This window comes from Somniosus microcephalus, chromosome 9 (genome assembly GCF_052327205.1).
Source record: "Somniosus microcephalus isolate GS21.2 chromosome 9, FLI_Smic_1.0, whole genome shotgun sequence".
Lineage (NCBI taxonomy): Eukaryota > Metazoa > Chordata > Chondrichthyes > Squaliformes > Somniosidae > Somniosus > Somniosus microcephalus.
In genome coordinates this window covers 241,286,704-241,304,983 of record NC_140995.1, presented here as the reverse complement: position 1 = coordinate 241,304,983, position 18,280 = coordinate 241,286,704, and the positions used below count along the sequence as shown (strand labels likewise).

Sequence of the window (18,280 nt, the reverse complement as noted above, 5' to 3'; positions counted from 1 at the left end):
TCTTTTAAGACCCTAGGATGCAGGCCATCAGGTCCAGGAGACTTGTCCGCCTTTAGTCCTATTATTTTACCGAGTACTTTTTCTTTAGTGATAGTGATTGTTTTAAGTTCCCCCCTCCCTATAGCCCCTTGATTATGTGTTATTGGGATGGTTTTAGTATCTTCTACCGTGAAGACTGATGCAAAATATTTGTTCAAAGTCTCTGCTATTTCTCTATTTCCCATTATTAATTCCCCAGTCTCATCCTCTAAGGGAACAATGTTTACTTTAGCTACTCTCTTCCTTTTTATATACCTGTAGAAGCTCTTACTATCTGTTTTTATATTTCTTGCTAGTTTACTCTCATAATCCATCTTCTCTCTCTTTATTATTCTTAGTCGTCCTTTGCTGTTTTTTAAAAATTTCCCAATCCTCTGACCTTCCACTAATCTTGGCAACATTGTATGCCTTTGTTTTCAATTTGATATCATCCTTTACTTCCTCAGTTAGCCACGGATGTTTCTCTCTTCTCTTAAAGTCTTTCCTTCTCACTGGAATATATTTTTGTTGAGCGTTATGAAATATCTTCTTAAATGTCTGCCATTGCTAATCAACCGTCTTACCCTTTAATCTATTTTCCCAGTCCACTTTAGCCAACTCTGCCTTCATACCTTTGTAATTGCCTTTATTTAAGACCAGGACACTGGTTTAAGACCCAACTTTCTCACCCTCCAATTAAAATTGAAATTCAACCATGCCCTGATCACTCTTTCCTAGAGGATCCTTTATTAGGAGATCATTTATTAATCCTGTCTCATTACACAGTACCAGATCTAAGATAGCCTGCTCCCTGGTTGGTTCCACAATGTATTGTTCTAGGAAACCATCCCGGATACACTCTATGAACTCTTCCGTGAGGCTACCTTGGCCAATTTGATTTGTCCAATCAATACGAAGATTAAATCGCCCATGATTATTGCTGTACCTTTCTTACAAGCCTCCATTATTTCTTGATTTGTACTCTGTCCAACAGTGTAGCTACTGTTAGGGGGCCTATAGATTATGCCCATCAGTGACTTCTTTCCCTTATTATTTCTTATCTCCACCCAAACTGATTCTACATCTTGCTCTTCTGAGCCACTTTCATTTCTCACTACTGCACTGACCTCATCCTTTATTAACAGAGCTACCCCACCTCCTTTTCCTTTCTGTCTATCCTTCAGAAATGTCAAATACCCCTGAATATTCAGTCCCTGAATATTCAGTTCCCAAATATAAGATAGTCACTAATAAATCCAATAGGGAATTCAAGAGAAACTTCTTTACCCAAAGAGTGGTTAGAATGTGAAACCCGCTACCACGGAGTAGTTGAGGCGAATAGCATAAATGGAAAAGCTATTTTAACACAGGAGGGAGAAAGGAATAGTAGGATATGCTGATAGAGTTAGAAGAGAAGTGAGAGGAGGCTTGTATAAAGCATAAACATTGGCATTGACCAGTTGGGAAGAATAGTCTGTTTCTGTGCTGTAAGTTGTATGTAATTCTATGTAATGCTTACCCTGACTCTGGAGTCCTTGTGCCCTAGCAGTTTCTTGTTATTCTCCATGATTATGTTGGCGATGACCTTGTTTAATGGCATCAGCAGTAACCCTAGTACAAGGCCCCCTAGGAACGCCACACCAACCTGCTGGTACAGAAGGTAGAGAGTGATACTAAACTGAAAGGGCAGGCTCCACACCTCGTGGAAGCTGGGAAAGAAATTTACTGTCCGGTCTGTGTCGGTGCTCATGAAGTTCACAATCTCACCCACGGAGAATTTGGACAGAGTGGTGGCGTTGACACGCAGGGCTTTACGGTAGATGGCAGAGATTATAGCTGACCGGACTGATATGCTGACCATCATGACTTGGTAGTTGAACTGGTTGAGGAGAATGGCGCCTACAAAGGTGCTGAGAAACAGCCCCAGCGTGTACCAGATGCCCTTGGTCATTTGCTCACTGCCGGACTCCATGAAAGAGACCAGCAAGTTTAAAAGCAGAGGCCCTGCAAAGGCCAGCATGTTGCCTACAAACTTCAACAGCCCCAGAAAATAATAACGACAGCCAAAGGCATGATGCAAGACAGATAGCAGCTTCACTTCCACGTCCACAGGTGTGGCCTCTTCCTGGGTCCCCTCAGATCGCCGTCGGTTGCTCTGCGAATTTCTGTGGATCCTCTGACTGCTATCAGGTTTTGGTTTGTATTGCTTGTTTTTCTTGCTTGATGCCTTCTCTAACGCACACTTATGCCAGCATTTCTGAAAATGTTCTTCAATATTGTGGGTGCTAAGTCTCGGTGGAAGCTGGTAGACATTGTTGGGCTGGGAAATCTGTCGATTGTAGCCACGCTTCATGAGGGGGTTCATCCAGAAGTAGAAGAGGCGAGAGATCCAGCTTGCCCCATCTTCAGCCACGATCTGTCCCTCGGGTGTCGCAGTCCCACCCTGCAACAACGGCTCCTGCTCAGGGCTCAATTCATTTCTTCCAGGTTGAGCGGCGACTAACACAACGATGTAAGCGAGAAGCAAAGTTAATTCTGCGCAGATCAAAATGAATCTCAGCCAGCTCGAAAAGTATTCTGAACACGTGACCTGTCCATTCTGGCAATCAGCTACCAGAATGATAATTAACGCAGGAGCAGACAGGACAGCAAAGAATGGCAGTATTACTGGACCCAGCGAGAGTCCGTACTGCGACTTGCTGAGTGCAACCGCTGCCAATCCATGAACAAGCCAGGCTATCACAGCAACAGAGTCCACCAGCACCTCCAGCCACAGAGTACGCAAGTTCGGAAAAAAGATGATTGCCACCCCATCAATGAGGAAAAGAGCCACCATAATGAAAGAGATGATAATTCTGCATTCCCAGCTCCACGTGAAATTCTGCCAGCGGGATCTGTCGAGAAAAGAGTCAAATTTAGGAGATTTTTGTGGTAAACCACTGTTATCGTTCACAACCGTTCACTATTGTTACACTGTTGTTATCACTGTTTACACTGTTGTTATCACTACACAAGGTTACCTCTTGCCACGCACACTGTTATACCTAGGCATACCTCAGCTGGCTCCGCCCATGGCTCCGCCTGCTTGCCCAGGTATAAAGGTGACCGCTTGGCTAGTATTCTTCCTTGTTGGAACCGATCACCCACGAGGGTGGGCTCTGTTATTTAGCCAATAAAAACCTATAGTTACTATCTTAACTCGTCGCTTTTCATGGAATGAATTGATAGGTATATCAATTTTATTGGCTAAATTTTGAAATGACTGACCAGCCCCAGCAGCCGACTTGGCTGCGAGCCCTCCGACCGCCGTACCTGGATCTAAACCCACAGGCAGCGAATTCAGCCCTCGACTTCGATCACTGGCTGAGCTGCTTTGAATCCTACCTGGTAGCCTCCGGCGTGCCATCGGAAGCCGACAAACTAAGAGTTCTGACCGCCCAGGTGAGCCCTAAAGTATTTGCACTCATCCGGGACCTTACTACATATGAGGAGGCCCTCGACCTGCTAAAAGAGCAGTACCGGAGCCCAGTAAATTCAATGTATGCCAGACATCTCCGAAGATCCCGCTCGCAACAGCCAGGAGAATCTGTAGATGAATTTTTACGGGCGCTACAAACACTCGGCAGGGACTGTGACTTTAAAGCTGTATCGGCTGCACAACATGCTGAAGGAAATATCTGTGATGCCTTCGTGAAAGGCCTTCGGTCCGACTACTCACGGCAAAGACTGCTTGAATCAAAGGACCTCGACTTGAAAGCAGCTACAGCCCTCGCTCGCTCCCTGGAAATGGCCCATCGGGACCTCGAGGCGTACTCCGGGTACAGTGCTGCGCGACCGTGGGACTCGAGCCCGACTCCGGCCGCAATACCCCTCGCACCGCCGCCCCTGGGACCTACTACGGCGTCGGTGTCCCGGAATCGATCGGGACCGCCACCCCCGGGACCTGCTGCGGCAGCGGAGCCCCGCGATCGGGCCGCCAGCTGCTATTTCTGTGGCCAGGCGAGACATCAAAGGGCGCGCTGCCCTGCAAGGAACGCGACCTGCTCCGGCTGCAGAAAAAAAGGCCACTTCGCAAACGCCTGCAGAGGGAAAGCCACAGACGCCAGCAGTGCCTCATGTGAATTGTGGGGCGGCCATCTTTGATCAAGGCCACAGACGCCAGCAGTGCCTCATGTGAGTTATGGGGGCGGCCATCTTTGATCAAGGCCACAGACGCCAGCAGTGTCTCATGTGAGTCGTGGGGGCGGCCATCTTCTCCGCCATTTTGTTCGCCACACTCGGCCGCCATGTTGTCTCCAGACCCGACCACCGCCTCACCTGCCGACGACAGCAGCTCACTCAGCCATACACTGGCCTCCGTCACGCTTGACCAAGCTCTCCCGCATCATCTGTCCAGGTCCATGATGGACATCGAGGTAAACGGCCATGCCACGACCTGCCTGTTCGACAGCGGGAGCACGGAGAGTTTTATTCACCCAGACACGGTGCGCTGCTACTCCCTCACTGTCCGGCCAACGCGCCATCGGATCTCGATGGCGTCGAAGTCCCATTCAACAGACGTCAGCGGATACTGTGTGGTGACCCTGTCGGTCAGGGGCACGGAATATAAAAACTTTAAACTTCTCGTCCTGCCCCAGCTCTGCGCTGCCGTCCTACTAGGGCTGGATTTCCAATGCCACCTCCAAAGTGTCACTTTGGCATACGGTGGACCCCTCCCCCCACTCACAGTCTACAACCAGCAGTTTTTAAACCGCCCGCCGCATACCACCTGCGGCCTCTCCACTCTCAAAGTCCCGCCCCCCTCCTTGTTCGCTAACCTCACCCGCGACTGTAAACCCGTCGCTACCAAGAGCAGGCGGTACAGCGCCGGGGACAGAGCTTTTATTAGCTCTGAGGTGCAGCGTCTCCTGAAGGAGGGCATCATCGAGGGGAGCACCAGCCCCTGGCGTGCCCAGGTCGTAGTCGTTAAGACCGGCGATAAAAACCGCCTGGTCATCGACTACAGCCAAACCATAAACCGGTACACCCAGCTGGACACATACCCCCTCCCCCGCATATCTGACATGGTCAACCAGATTGCACAGTACCGGGTATTCTCCACCATCGACCTTAAGTCGGCCTATCACCAACTCCCTATCCGCCCTGAGGACCGCCAGTATACCGCCTTCGAGGCGAATGGCCGCCTCTACCACTTCCTTAGGGTTCCCTTCGGCGTCACCAACGGGGTTTCGGTCTTCCAAAGGGAGACGGACCGGATGGTTGGCCAGAACGCGCTGCAGGCCACGTTTCCTTATCTAGATAACGTCATAATATGCGGCCACGACCAGCAGGACCACGATGTTAATCTGGAGAAATTCCTCCGTACGGCCCAACGGCTGAATCTCACTTACAATAAGGAGAAATGTATATTTAACACCTCGCGCCTTGCCATCCTCGGCTGCGTAGTAGAGAACGGAGTCATCGGCCCCGACAGAATGCGCCCCCTCATGGAGCTTCCCCTTCCCCACTGTCAAAAGGCACTGAAGAGAACCCTGGGGCTCTTCGCTTACTATGCCCAATGGGTGCCCAATTATGCGGACAAAGCCAGACCCCTCATGAAGTCCACCTCCTTCCCCCTGACGGCAGAAGCATGCGCAGCCTTCTCCCTCATAAAAGGAGACATTGCGAAGGCCACAATGCACGCAGTGGATGAGTCCATCCCTTTCCAAGTGGAGAGCGATGCATCCGACTTCGCCCTAGCTGCAACCCTTAACCAGGCGGGGAGACCTGTGGCCTTCTTCTCAAGGACCCTCCAGGGCCCTGAGATCCGACACTCTTCTGTCGAGAAGGAGGCCCAGGCGATTGTGGAAGCGGTACGACGCTGGAGGCATTACCTGGCAGGCAAACGATTTACCCTCCTCACCGACCAGCGTTCGGTTGCGTTTATGTTTAATAACAAGCTGAGGGGCAAAATCAAGAACGACAAGATCTTGAGGTGGAGAATTGAGCTCTCCACCTACGAGTACGATATCTTGTACCGGCCTGGTAAACTCAACGAGCCCCCTGATGCTCTATCACGAGGTACATGCGCCAACGCGCAAGTTGATAGACTGCGGACCCTCCACAACGACCTCTGCCACCCCGGGGTCACTAGACTTTACCACTTCATTAAGGCCCGCAACCTGCCCTACTCCATCGAGGAGGTCAGGACCATGACCAGGAACTGCCAAACCTGTACCGAATGCAAACCGCATTTCTATAGGCTGGACAGAGCAAGCCTGATCAAGGCCACCCGCCCCTTCGAGCGCTTGAGCATCGATTTTAAGGGGCCCCTCCCGTCCTCTGACCATAATGTGTACTTCCTCAACATTATTGACGAGTACTCCCATTTCCCCTTCGCCATCCCCTGCCCAGACATGACCAGTACCACGGTCATCAAATGCCTGAACGACCTCTTCGCCTTGTTCGGGTTCCCGAACTATATACATAGCGACCGGGGCTCATCCTTCATGAGTGAGGAACTTCGCCAGTTCCTGCTCGCGAGAGGTATTGCTGCGAGCAGGACCACCAGCTACAACCCCCAGGGGAACGGCCAGGTGGAAAGAGAGAACGCGACAGTTTGGAAGGCCGTCCTCTTAGCCCTAAAGTCTAAGGGCCTCCCAACCTCTCGCTGGCAGGAAGTCCTCCCGGCAGCGCTCCATTCCATCCGGTCACTGCTTTGTACCGCCATTAACGCCACCCCTCATGAGCAAATGTTCGTTTTCCCCAGGAAGTCGACTACGGGAACCTCACTACCAACATGGCTGACTTCTCCGGGGCCCGTCCTGCTGCGGAAGCACGTGAGGACCCATAAAACGGACCCCCTGGTCGAGAGGGTGAACCTCCTGCACGCCAACCCCCAGTATGCCTATGTGGAATACCCAGACGGGCGGGAGGACGCAGTCTCCTTGCGAGACCTCGCACCCTCGGGCACCCCTGAGACACCACCGTTATCCCCCACCACTCCCCCAAATCCAGCTCCTGTAGGCGGCATGCCGGAACCCCAGGGGCCTTCGTCGACCACGCAGGCACCAGCATTAACACCAGATACTGCACCACCGCCGCCGCTGCTGCGCCGGTCAGAAAGGCTTACGAGGCCTCCTGATAGACTGACATACACGAACTGGTAGTACACTTCACCCCGCCGGACTCAATTTTAAACAAGAGGTGAATGTGGTAAACCACTGTTATCGTTCACAACCGTTCACTATTGTTACACTGTTGTTATCACTGTTTACACTGTTGTTATCACTACACAAGGTTACCTCTTGCCACGCACGCTGTTATACCTAGGCATACCTCAGCTGACTCCGCCCATGGCTCCGCCTGCTTGCCCAGGTATAAAGGTGACCGCTTGGCTAGTATTCTTCCTTGTTGGAACCGATCACCCACGAGGGTGGGCTCTGTTATTTAGCCAATAAAAACCTATAGTTACTATCTTAACTCGTCACTTTTCATGGAATGAATTGATAGGTATATCAATTTTATATTACTTTCTTTTTGTGATCAAGCTGAGAGATAAGAATATAAGAAGTACGAGCAGGAGTCAGCCATTCAGCCCGTCGAGCCTGCTCCGCCATTCACTAAGATCATGGCTGATGTTGGCACTTAGGAAAGTAATATTTTTCATTTTGGGCATTCAGTGTTGGCATTGAGCACTCCCAGTTCAGCAACAGCATTTCGATGCAGGGAAGCTTGTCTACACTACCTCTAAAATGCAACTCAGCCGCAACCTCGGAAGAGTGACCCTGCTGCACCAGGTGTCATTTTTCCTTTTTGCACACCAGCCAACCTGTGGCCTTTCTGAGTGAAATTGACGATGTCAAACCAAATTGGAGACAGTTTTGTGCTTTGCAGCTTGCCCACTAGGTAGTGGGCTACGACTCTTCAAACTCATTTCATTCAGGACCCTTACAGCCAGCAAACAGGTGACACTTCCATCGCACCATTCTGGGGATGGTTTTTAAAAAAATTGAAGATATAAAATAAGTAATACATCGGAAAGTTTTAGCTTTAAATTGTTTAACTGATTAAAATCTAAACCTTACATAGAAGTTACAACACGGAAACAGGCCATTCGGCCCAACCAGTCTATGTCGGCATTTACACTCAACAACAGCAAATAATTCTACTCACATTTTTTGAATCTGTTCCCCTTTTCTCCGACCACATATCTGCACCATCATTAAGATCGCCTATTTCCACCTCCGGTACATCACTCGACTATCTGTGTGTGTCCTATTTGACCAAGCTGAGCTTCCAACCCCATATCCTCTCCATCACCAAGACTTCCATAATATCTCCACCCCTGCCTCAGCTCATCTGCTGCTGAAACCCTCATCCATGCCTTGGTTACCTCTACACGTGACTATTCCAACGCACTCCTGGCCGGCCTCCCACATTCTACCCTCCATAAACTTGAGATCATCCAAAACTCTGCTGCCCGTGTCCTAACTCACACCAAGTCCCATTCACCCATCACCCCTGTGCTCGCTGACCTAGGAGATTGTAACTTGATAGAATAGCACAGGTGTGGAACTCACTTACCGAGGGGTGTTAAGGTAGCAGGCACTGACGAAAGCCAGAGCGGTGTTTGGCAGCACATTAAGGACCAACTGAGTGAAGCAATACCCAACACTACCATTGTCCCACACTGGAAATGGGTTAGAACGATCGGTGTCGCACAATGCAGCCAGGAAGTCAGCCATGCCACGGTAGAAACCACAGCATCAGGGAACACCTAGGAAAGAGACAGTACATTATTATATAAATAAGGTAGCAAGCACAGAATCAGAACAGCCTTACAAAGTGGACACAACAAGCAGTGGCAGCAACAGGTTGATAAAGGCATCATCTTCCCTCAAAAATCAGCAAACTTTTGAATAAATATTTTCTTTAAAAAATATACTAGGGTTAACTGATGGCTCGGTGAGCAAATACATCACCCAAGTGTGGTCTGAGCCGGAAGGTCCAATATTCAATTTCCAGTTGGTCCCGAGTTAGCTGAGTTCAGCTAAGGCAGGAGTTAGGGGCTGCTACAATTGGCACCAACGTCCAGGGTTCGGGAACCTAAAATCAGCCGGGCTCCTAGTCGCTCCTTTTGGAAATGTACCTGGGACCAGGCCTAGAACAACTGCCCCACATTCTCTGTGAGACACTCAATAGCAACCAAGAATGGACAATTCGGGCACTTTTCCCCTCCCAATCTGAGGCACCCAGGTCACTTGCCTCGGCACAGACTGGGAATCAAATCTGAACGTTCTGGTGTGTGGGTCACAGTGCACACTGGAAAGTGATCCCTGGGGTGAGCACAGAATGTCTGTTACCTCTAGACTTGACTATTCCAACGCACGCCTGGCTGGCTTCCCACATTCTACCCTACATAAACTTGAGATCATCCAAAACTCGGCTGCCCGTGTCCTAACTCGCACCAAGTCCCTGTGCTTGCTGGCCTATATTGGCTCCCGGTTAAGCAGCACTTCGATTTCAAAATTCGCATCCTTGTTTTCAAATCTCTCCATGGCCTCTACCCCTCCCTATCTCTGTAATCTCCTCCAGCCCAAAAACCCTCCGAGATATCTGCACCTAATTCTTGCGTCTTGAGCATCCCTGATTATAATCGCTCAACCATTGGTGGCCGTGCCTTCTGTTGCCTAGGCCCCAAGCTCTGGAATTCTCTGCCTAAACCTCTCCGCCTCGCTACCTCTTTCCTCCTTTAAGATGCTCCTTAAAACTTACCTCTTTGACCAAGCTTTTGGTCACCTGTCCTAATTTATCCTTACATGGCTCGGTGTCAATTTTTTTGTCTTATAATACTCCTGTGCAGCGCCTTGGGACGTTTTACTACATTAAAGGTGCTATATCAATACAAGTTGTTGCTGTTGTAATGTAGAAGCAAACACCGATCAACAGTAGAGAGTGAAAGTTTGGTTTCTCCCACACTGGGGAAGTTTGGATTTTTGCGGTTACTTTTCTCCAGTCAGGGTTTGGAGCTGATTTGTAACTTGCATTAAATAAATACACAAGTGGAAATACCAAAAACATCAGTTAAAATTATGCTTGTGGCTGTATAAAGGGTAAGCGAATGACCCGGGGTTTAAGTATAGGGAGACTAAGACTCCCCGCCGGGCTTTTATTCATTTATCGATTCCTTCTCACCGATTGCCATTTTACTGGCGAAATATAAAGGCAGTAAATAAAGGCTTACACTGGGCTGGAGCCGGAAGCGGGATAACTCCGCCCCTCCGCTGCTGACACGGGCTCTCAACAACGATGCGCTCTTGCACCAAGATGGTTACTTCTCAATAGCTGCGAGTTGGTTGAGAGAGCACTCCCCTGTAACCGGAGGCTACAAGCCTATTTCCAGTTCAAAAGTACTCGTCTTCTGCTTTGGGACTTCTTTGCCTTGAGCAGGGGACATTTTTCATATGTGAACCTAGACAGCCAAGCCGAGATTTTCCAATCGTTGTTATATTCATACTGGTATTAATACACTTATTTCAAATCGGTTAATGCCGGTGTTACAATCATGCTGATCAGAGCATTCTCTGCATGCTGACAAGCTTTTCAACTTTTTAAAGCATAATTGCCAAGCTTGTTCCTGTCCTCACCTGATGGGAACCAGGAGTGAGAATGCCTTTTGTTTTTTTCCCATCCCATCCATGCTCAGAGCCATCCAGTTGTACCATCCCAACTGCTGTCCCAGCTGAGATAAGATAACGCAACACAGATTGAGGATAAATCTGCAATCTACTGATCTGTACTACAATAGGTGGTATATTGACCCATTGGACCATTAGAAGATTCTTCCAATGCTGCTGTGCAAGCAAGTATCAGGATGTTGTCTTTGATTGGATCATTTGCCATCATTTCACTTCCACTGGGTATCTCTGCCTGCTGCCCTGACAATCCAGCTGAACACTTTCAATGTGAATGGCGGCATGCTGATACTTAAACACACAATGGCCCAGAAATTCGGGTAAGGGGCTTCCCACAGGTGCAAGCCCCTGACCTGCACTTACCTAGCGCGCCGGCCGTTGAGCTGTGGGCCCCCGTGGAATTCCGATCCTGGGCCTGCTCCAACTGCCGGAGCGCAGTGCTTGCATATCCCAGGGACGCAGTTAGTTCGATGCGTCCCCTGGGATCACGTGGGCCATGGAGAGCCAATCGGAACAGGGAATGCCCATTCATAAGTTTAACTTATAAATACTACGGGCCCCAAAACATCACTAAATCTTCAAATAATTTTTTTTTTAAATCACATTTTTTAAATAAACTATAAATTACATGAAATAACTTTTAAACAATTTAAATTATTGAAAAAAATAATTTTATTTTCTAACGGGGCTAAAAATAAACTTACCTTGCTTTAAAGTATTTAAAAATAATAAACGTGGAAAAAATGTTTTAATTTTAATTAATTCACCACTTACCTTGTAAAAAGCAGGCCTTACGCCTGCTTTTTAAATGTGTAAATTCTGGAGACTTGCCCTCCCGGGAAAACCTGTAAAAAAAAATGTAAGTTCGATGCACACGCGCAGCCTCTCCTGCGCACGTGCTCAAACTCTGAACCCCTTCGTTCAGGGGAATGGAAGAGCCGGTTTCTCATGCATGCACAGTGCATGCAGGAAACCGGCACTTCCATTGGGCCTACGGGTGAGTACCCCGTGCGTACTCACCCGTGGAGAGCCGAATTTCTGGACCAATACTCTGGCTCACAGTTCCGCTCAAGCATCTCCTGGAAGCCAGTTTCACCATATTGCTGGCAGATATGTGATATCAGGTCACCCGCCATCTTTTTAAGTTAGAGAACAGGGAGGATGAAAAGCAAAATAATGTAATCATAGAAATTTACAGCACAGAAAGAGGCCATTCAGCCCATTGTGCCTGTGCCAGCTCTTTATAAGAGCGTTCCAATTAGTCCCACACACCCCTGCTCTTTCCCCATAGCCCTGCAATTTTCTCCCCTTCAAGTATTTATCCAACTCCCTTTTGAAAGTTACGATTGAATCTGCTTCCACCACCCTTTCAGGCAGTGCATTCCAGATCACAACAACTCACTGTGTAAAAAAAAAACCTTGTAAATGAGCAACGTCAACCTGTAAAACCAATTGTACATTATACTACCTATTTGAGTTGCTTTTTCTAATTTCCTTCACTGTCGAGTTTCTGTCCCAAATCCAGGCAAATCCCTGCCTCTCAAAGCTTCACCATCACTCTTTACACAGCTGAAACAAACATAGTCCATAAAAATATAGCATTTACCTGACATCAAATAACCAACTTTCCTAGAGTGTATCCGAAGTCTGTGAATCCTTTCAGCTTTAAAGCACTATTAATAAATTTGCTGATGCACATTGATCTTTTAATGGTGAAAAAATGATAATTGCCAACAATAAATCATGTTCAGGCACATGACTGTGTTGCTGATAATTAATTCTTTGAAGGTAACACCCCACTGGCCCGGCCGGATTGCCTCCCTCTCTTCCGCGGCCATGTTCGCGGCCGGGTGGCCCTGGAGATGGAGCACGCGGTGTCCGCCGGCGAGCTCGAGCTCTTTCGTGACCGGTGGGCGCCGCGGGGACTGGAGTGCGTAGTCGGTTTAAATAACCAAATTTTAATTTGATTGGTTAAGTTTTGTTTAGGGGTTTATTGGGCTTTTTGTTACAGTTTATTTGTTTAATGGCTGTTTTTGGGTTATACAAAAAGAGAGGGTTAGGAACGTCCGTGTTCCATGTTTATGTCGGGTGTGGGAGGTTGCAGCCCCTCTTCCACTATTTGAAGGGGCTGCTCCTCAAATTTTGGTTGCACTTCAGTCCCACGCTCTTGATCTACGGTCACCCAGTGCGGAGGGGAGCGGGCAGGTCGGAGGACCTCCTCGTGGGCCTGCTCCTGGGCCTGGCCAAGAAAGCCATTAATTGGTCCAGGCAGCGGGCAGCCGAGGGGGTCGTCCGGCCGGATTGCCTCCCTCTCTTCCGCGGCCATGTTCGCGGCCGGGTGGCCCTGGAGATGGAGCACGCGGTGTCCGCCGGCGAGCTCGAGCTCTTTCGTGACCGGTGGGCGCCGCGGGGACTGGAGTGCGTAGTCGGTTTAAATAACCAAATTTTAATTTGATTGGTTAAGTTTTGTTTAGGGGTTTATTGGTCTTTTTGTTACAGTTTATTTGTTTAATGTCTGTTTTTGGTTTATATAAAAAGAGGGGTTAGGAACAATTAACACCGGAGACTAGGACAATTAACAAAGGAACACCCCACTGGCTCACTTGTTAAACTAAGTGTGTAGCTATCCATATGGAGCTAAACGTCTCAGCTTCAACCCCAGTCGGTGCTGAATTAGTTGATTTAAGTGGGACAGCAGTAAGGGGGCACCATAATTGGCCTCAGCACCTCTGGGCCAGGGAGGGAACAAAACAATCAGCTGGAGTTCCCGCCCTGTTCACTAGTCAGTGGCCCCTGCTGAAAACTGCATGTGTGGGATTTAGGGAAAATTGGGTTGGGCTCAATTGGGGGTCAAAGTCTGCTCATACTCACTGCTTTGGCTCACAGATCAAGAATGGCTACTTGGACAAGTTGCCAGACAAGTGGTGCCCATGGAGCCATAGCCCAGCAAGGAGTCAATGCCTTTAGAAGAGAAAAGAGGAGAAAACTGTCAAAAGAAACTCTTTGCAGAATATTATCATGAAAATTCACAGATCATATCATAAATTGTAAATGTTTTCTGGATCTATACACCAGCAACCGAGCTTTATATAGCATTCAGTGTTACAAGCTATTGAAAATCAATTTTGCAGATTTTTTGTCTGGCCAATAATGACTGCCAAGTCTCTGCGAGGTCAGGTACCAGCTGTAACTGTTCTGATGCCAGATAAAACCAAGTATAAAATCAGTCTGGTAAAATCGCCGAAATGCATATCCTTCAAGTTCATTGCTGCTAAATTATTGTTTAAAATGTTTCCCCTCCTCTCCTGAAGTGATCAACGGTATCAGCAGCTTCGGGTACTCAACCTAAGTGGGCATTTTTCATGAGTGAACTTAAATAATGAGTGTCACACAAGCTATTTCACCACGAAGGACATTACAGCCAAGGGCGATCCTGTCATCCTTCAGCAAGAGTCACTAGATAACCATCAAGAAGAAAAATTACAACTCATTTTTCTCCTCTTCCCATTACTTAGAGTCAGAGAGGAAATAGCAGCAACTCTGACCACAATCTTGCAAACATCATTGGATATGGAAGTTGTGCCTTTTATAGCACCTTTAAAGTGAGGCTGTTTAGAGGTGATGTCAGGAAGCACTTCTTCACACAAGTGGAAATCTGGAACTCTCCCCCCCAAAAAGTTGTTCAGGCTGGGGGTCAATTGAAAATTTCAAAATTGAGATTGATAGATTTTTGTTAGGCAAGGGTATTAAAGGTTACAGAACCAAGGCAGGTGAATGGAGTTGAGATACAGATTAGCCATGCTCTAATTGAATGACAGAACAGGCTCGAGGGGCTGAATGGCCTATTCCTCTTCCTATAGAATCATAGAATAGTACAGCACAGAAGGAGGCCACCTGACCCATTTAATCTATGTTCCTAAGATATGCCAAGGTGCGTCACAAGTAAGCAAAAGGAAACAGACACCAAGACAGTAAGGGAGAGATTAGGAGGGGTGACCAAAAGCTTGGTTTTGGAGATGAGTTTTGAGAAGGTTTTAAATGTAGAGAGCTGAAGGGACAGAAAAGTTTACAGAGGGAGTTTTTTTTTTAATGTATTCATTTTATGGGATGTGGGCGTCGCTGGCAAGGCCAGCATTTATTGCCCATCCCTAGTTGCCCTTCAGAAGGTGGTGGTGAGCCGCCTTCTTGAACCGCTGCAGTCCGTGTGGTGTAGGTACTCCCACAGTGCTGTTAGGTAGGGAGTTCCAGGATTTTGACCCAGCGACGATGAAGGATCGGCGATATACTTCCAAGTCAGGATGGTGTGTTACTTGGAGGGGAACTTGGAGGTGGTGGTGTTCCCATGCACCTGCTGCCCTTGTCCTTCTAGGTGGAAGAGGTCGCAGGTTTGGGAGGTGCTGCCGAAGAAGCCTTGGCAAGTTGCTGCAGTGCATCTTGTAGATGGTACACACTGCAGCCATGGTACATCGGTGGTGGAGGGGGTGCCAATCAAGCGGGCTGCTTTCTCCTGGATGGTGTCGAGCTTCTTGAGTTTTGTTGGAGCTGCACTCATCCAGGCAAGTGGAGAGTATTCCATCACACTCCTGACTTGTGCCTTGTAGATGGTGGAAAGGCTTTGGGGAGTCAGGAGGTGAGACAGTCGCTGCAGAATACCTAGCCTCTGACCTGCTCTTGTTGCCACAGTATTTATGTGGCTGGTCCAGTTAAGTTTCTAGTCAATGGTGACCCCCAAGATGTTGATGCTGGCGGATTCAGCGATGGTAATGCCGTTGAATGTCAAGGGACGGTGGTTAGACTCTTGCTTGTTGGAGATAGTCATTGCCTGGCACATCTGTGGCGCGAATGTTACCTGCTACTTATCAAGTCATCCAGGTCTTGTTGCATGCGGGCATGGACTGCTTCATTATCTGAGGAGTTGTGAATGGCACTGAACACTGTGCAGTCATCAGCGAACATCCCCATTTCTGACCTTATGTTGGAGGGAAGGTCATTGATGAAGCAGCTGAAGATGGTTGGGCCTAGGACACTGCCCTGAAGAACTCCTGCAGCGATGTCTGGGGCTGTGATGATTGACTTTCAACCACCGCAACTATTTTCCTTTGTGCTAGATATGACTCCAGCCAGTGGAACGTTTTCCCCCGATTCCCATTGACTTCAGTTTTACTAGGGCTCCTTGATGCCACACTCGGTCAAATGTTGCCTTGATGTCAAGGGCAGTCACTCTCACCTCTCCTCTGGAATTCAGCTCCTTTGTCCATGTTTGGACCAAGGCTGTAATGAGGTCGGGAGCGGAGTGGTCTTGGCAGAACCCAAACTGAGCATCAGTGAGCAGGTTATTGGTGAGTAAGTGCCGCTTGATAGCACTGTCGATGACACCTTCCATCACTTTGCTGATGATTGAGAGTAGACTGATGGGGTGGTAATTGGCCGGATTGAATTTGTCCTGCTTTTTGTGAACAGGACATACCTGGGCAGTTTTCCACATTGTCGGATAGATGCCAGTGTTGTAGCTGTACTGGAACAGCTTGGCTAGAGGACCGGCTAGTTCTAGAGCACAAATCTTCAGCACGATAGCCGGAATGTTGTCAGGGCCCATAGCCTTTGCTGTATCCAGTGTGCTCAGCAGCTTCTTGATATCATGTGGAGTGAATCGAATTGGCTGAAGACTGGCTTCTGTGATGGTGGGGACCTCAGGAGGAGGCCGCTATGGATCATCCACTCGGCACTACTGGCTGAAGATGGTTGCAAACGCTTCAGCCTTGTCTTTTGCACTCACGTGTTGGGCTCCACCATCATTGAGGATGGGGATATTCATGGAGCCTCCTCCTCCCAGTAGGTGGTAATCAGCATGGGGTCAGGAGTCAGTGTTGAGGACTCCCACTCCTTCCCGACTGTATACCACTGTGCCGCCAGCCCTGGTGGGTCTGTCCTGCCGGTGGGACAGGATGGTGATTGAGGAATTTGGGACATTGGCTGAAAGGTAGGATTCTGTGAGTATGGCTATGTCAGGCTGTTGGGACAGCTCTCCCAATTTTGGCACAAGTCCCCAGATGTTGGTGAGGATGACTTTGCAGGGTTGACTGGGCTAGGTGTGCCATTGCCGTGTCCGTAGCCGCTGCCGAGGTTGATGCCATCCGGTTTCATTCTTATTATTGTGTTTCGTAGCAGTTTGTTACAACTGAGTGGCTTGTTAGGCCATTTCAGAGGGCAGTTAAGAGTCAACCACATTGCTGTGGGTCTGGAGTCACATATAGGCCAGACCGGGTAAGGACGGCAGATTTCCTTCCCTAAAGCGCATTAGTGAACCAGATGGGTTTTTACAACAATTCGATAGTTTCATGGTTACCATTACTGTTACTAGCTTTTTATTCCAGATTTATTTAATTGAATTTAAATTCCCCAGCTGTCATGGTGGGATTTGAACTCGCATCTGCTGGATCATTATTCCAGGTCTGTGGATTACTAGCCCAGTGACATTACCACTATGTTACCGTCCCCGAGTTGCAGGGAGTACGCCCAAACAACTGAAAGCTCTGCCACCACTGGTAGAGACAAAGGCATGAGGGATGCACAGAAGGCCAGAGTTAGAGGAAAAGAGCATTTGGGAGGGGATATCAGGCTGCAGGAGATGGCAGAGATAGGGTAGAGCAAAGCCATGGAGGTATTTATACAACAACATATTTATGTAGCACCTTTAACATAATAAAATGTCCCAAGGCGTTTCACGGAAGCATTATCAAAAATAAACAAAATTTGACATTAAGCCAGAGATGTTAGGGCAGATGATGGTCAAAGAAGTAGGTTTTAAGGAGCATCTTAAAGGAGGAAAGAGAAGTGGAGAGGCGGAGAGATTTAGAGAGGGGATTCCAGACCTTTAAGCTGAAGGCACGACTGCCAATGGTGGAGCAATTAAAATTGGGGATTTTGAAAAGGCCAGAATCGGTGGCACACAAAAGTCTCGGGGGATTACAGGGCTGGAGGAGATTACAGAGATAAGGAGGGGCGAGGCCATGGAGGGATTTGAAAAGGGATTATAGACAAAGATGAGATTTTAAATTTAATGTGTTGCTGGATGGGGAACCAATGTATCTCACTGAGGATGGGGGGTGATGGGTGAGAGAAATTTAGTGCAGGACAGAATATAGTGGCATTATATTTTTATGCTTCTGGCTCCTTCTAAGGTGCCACAAGGACATAATCAAAATAATCAATAATCAAAAAGGCTAATGGAATGCTGGCCTTTATATCTAGAGGACTAGAATACAAGGGGGTAGAAGTTATGCTGCAGCTGTACAAAACCCTGGTTGGACCACACCTGGAGTACTGTGAGCAGTTCTGGGCACCACACCTTAGGAAGGATATATTGGAGGGAGTGAAGCGTAGGTTTACCAGAATGATACCCAGACTTCAAGGTATAAGTTACAAGGAAAGATTAAACAAATTAGGGGTGTATTCCCTGGAATTTAGAAGGTTAAGGGGTGATCTGATTGAAGTTTTCAAGATATTAAGGGGAACAGATAGGGTCGATAGAGAGAAACTATTTCTGCTGGTTGGGGATTCTAGGACTAGGGGGCATAGTCTAAAAA

At 48.1% G+C, this 18,280-nt stretch overlaps 1 protein-coding gene across 1 annotated transcript in view; it reads right to left on the bottom strand.

The window, feature by feature from the left end:
- Window positions 1-18,280, bottom strand: part of abcc10 (ATP-binding cassette, sub-family C (CFTR/MRP), member 10) — a 257,280-nt gene that overhangs the window by 166,125 nt on the left and 72,875 nt on the right. The window contains exons 3-5 of the mRNA XM_085998249.1: window positions 13,566-13,655; window positions 8,584-8,776; window positions 1,538-2,912 (exon numbers count right to left, since the gene is read on the bottom strand). Of these exons, the coding sequence (XP_085854375.1) occupies window positions 1,538-2,912; window positions 8,584-8,744 (1,536 nt within the window). The 5' untranslated portion in view covers window positions 8,745-8,776; window positions 13,566-13,655. The remainder of the gene's footprint in view (window positions 1-1,537; window positions 2,913-8,583; window positions 8,777-13,565; window positions 13,656-18,280) is intronic.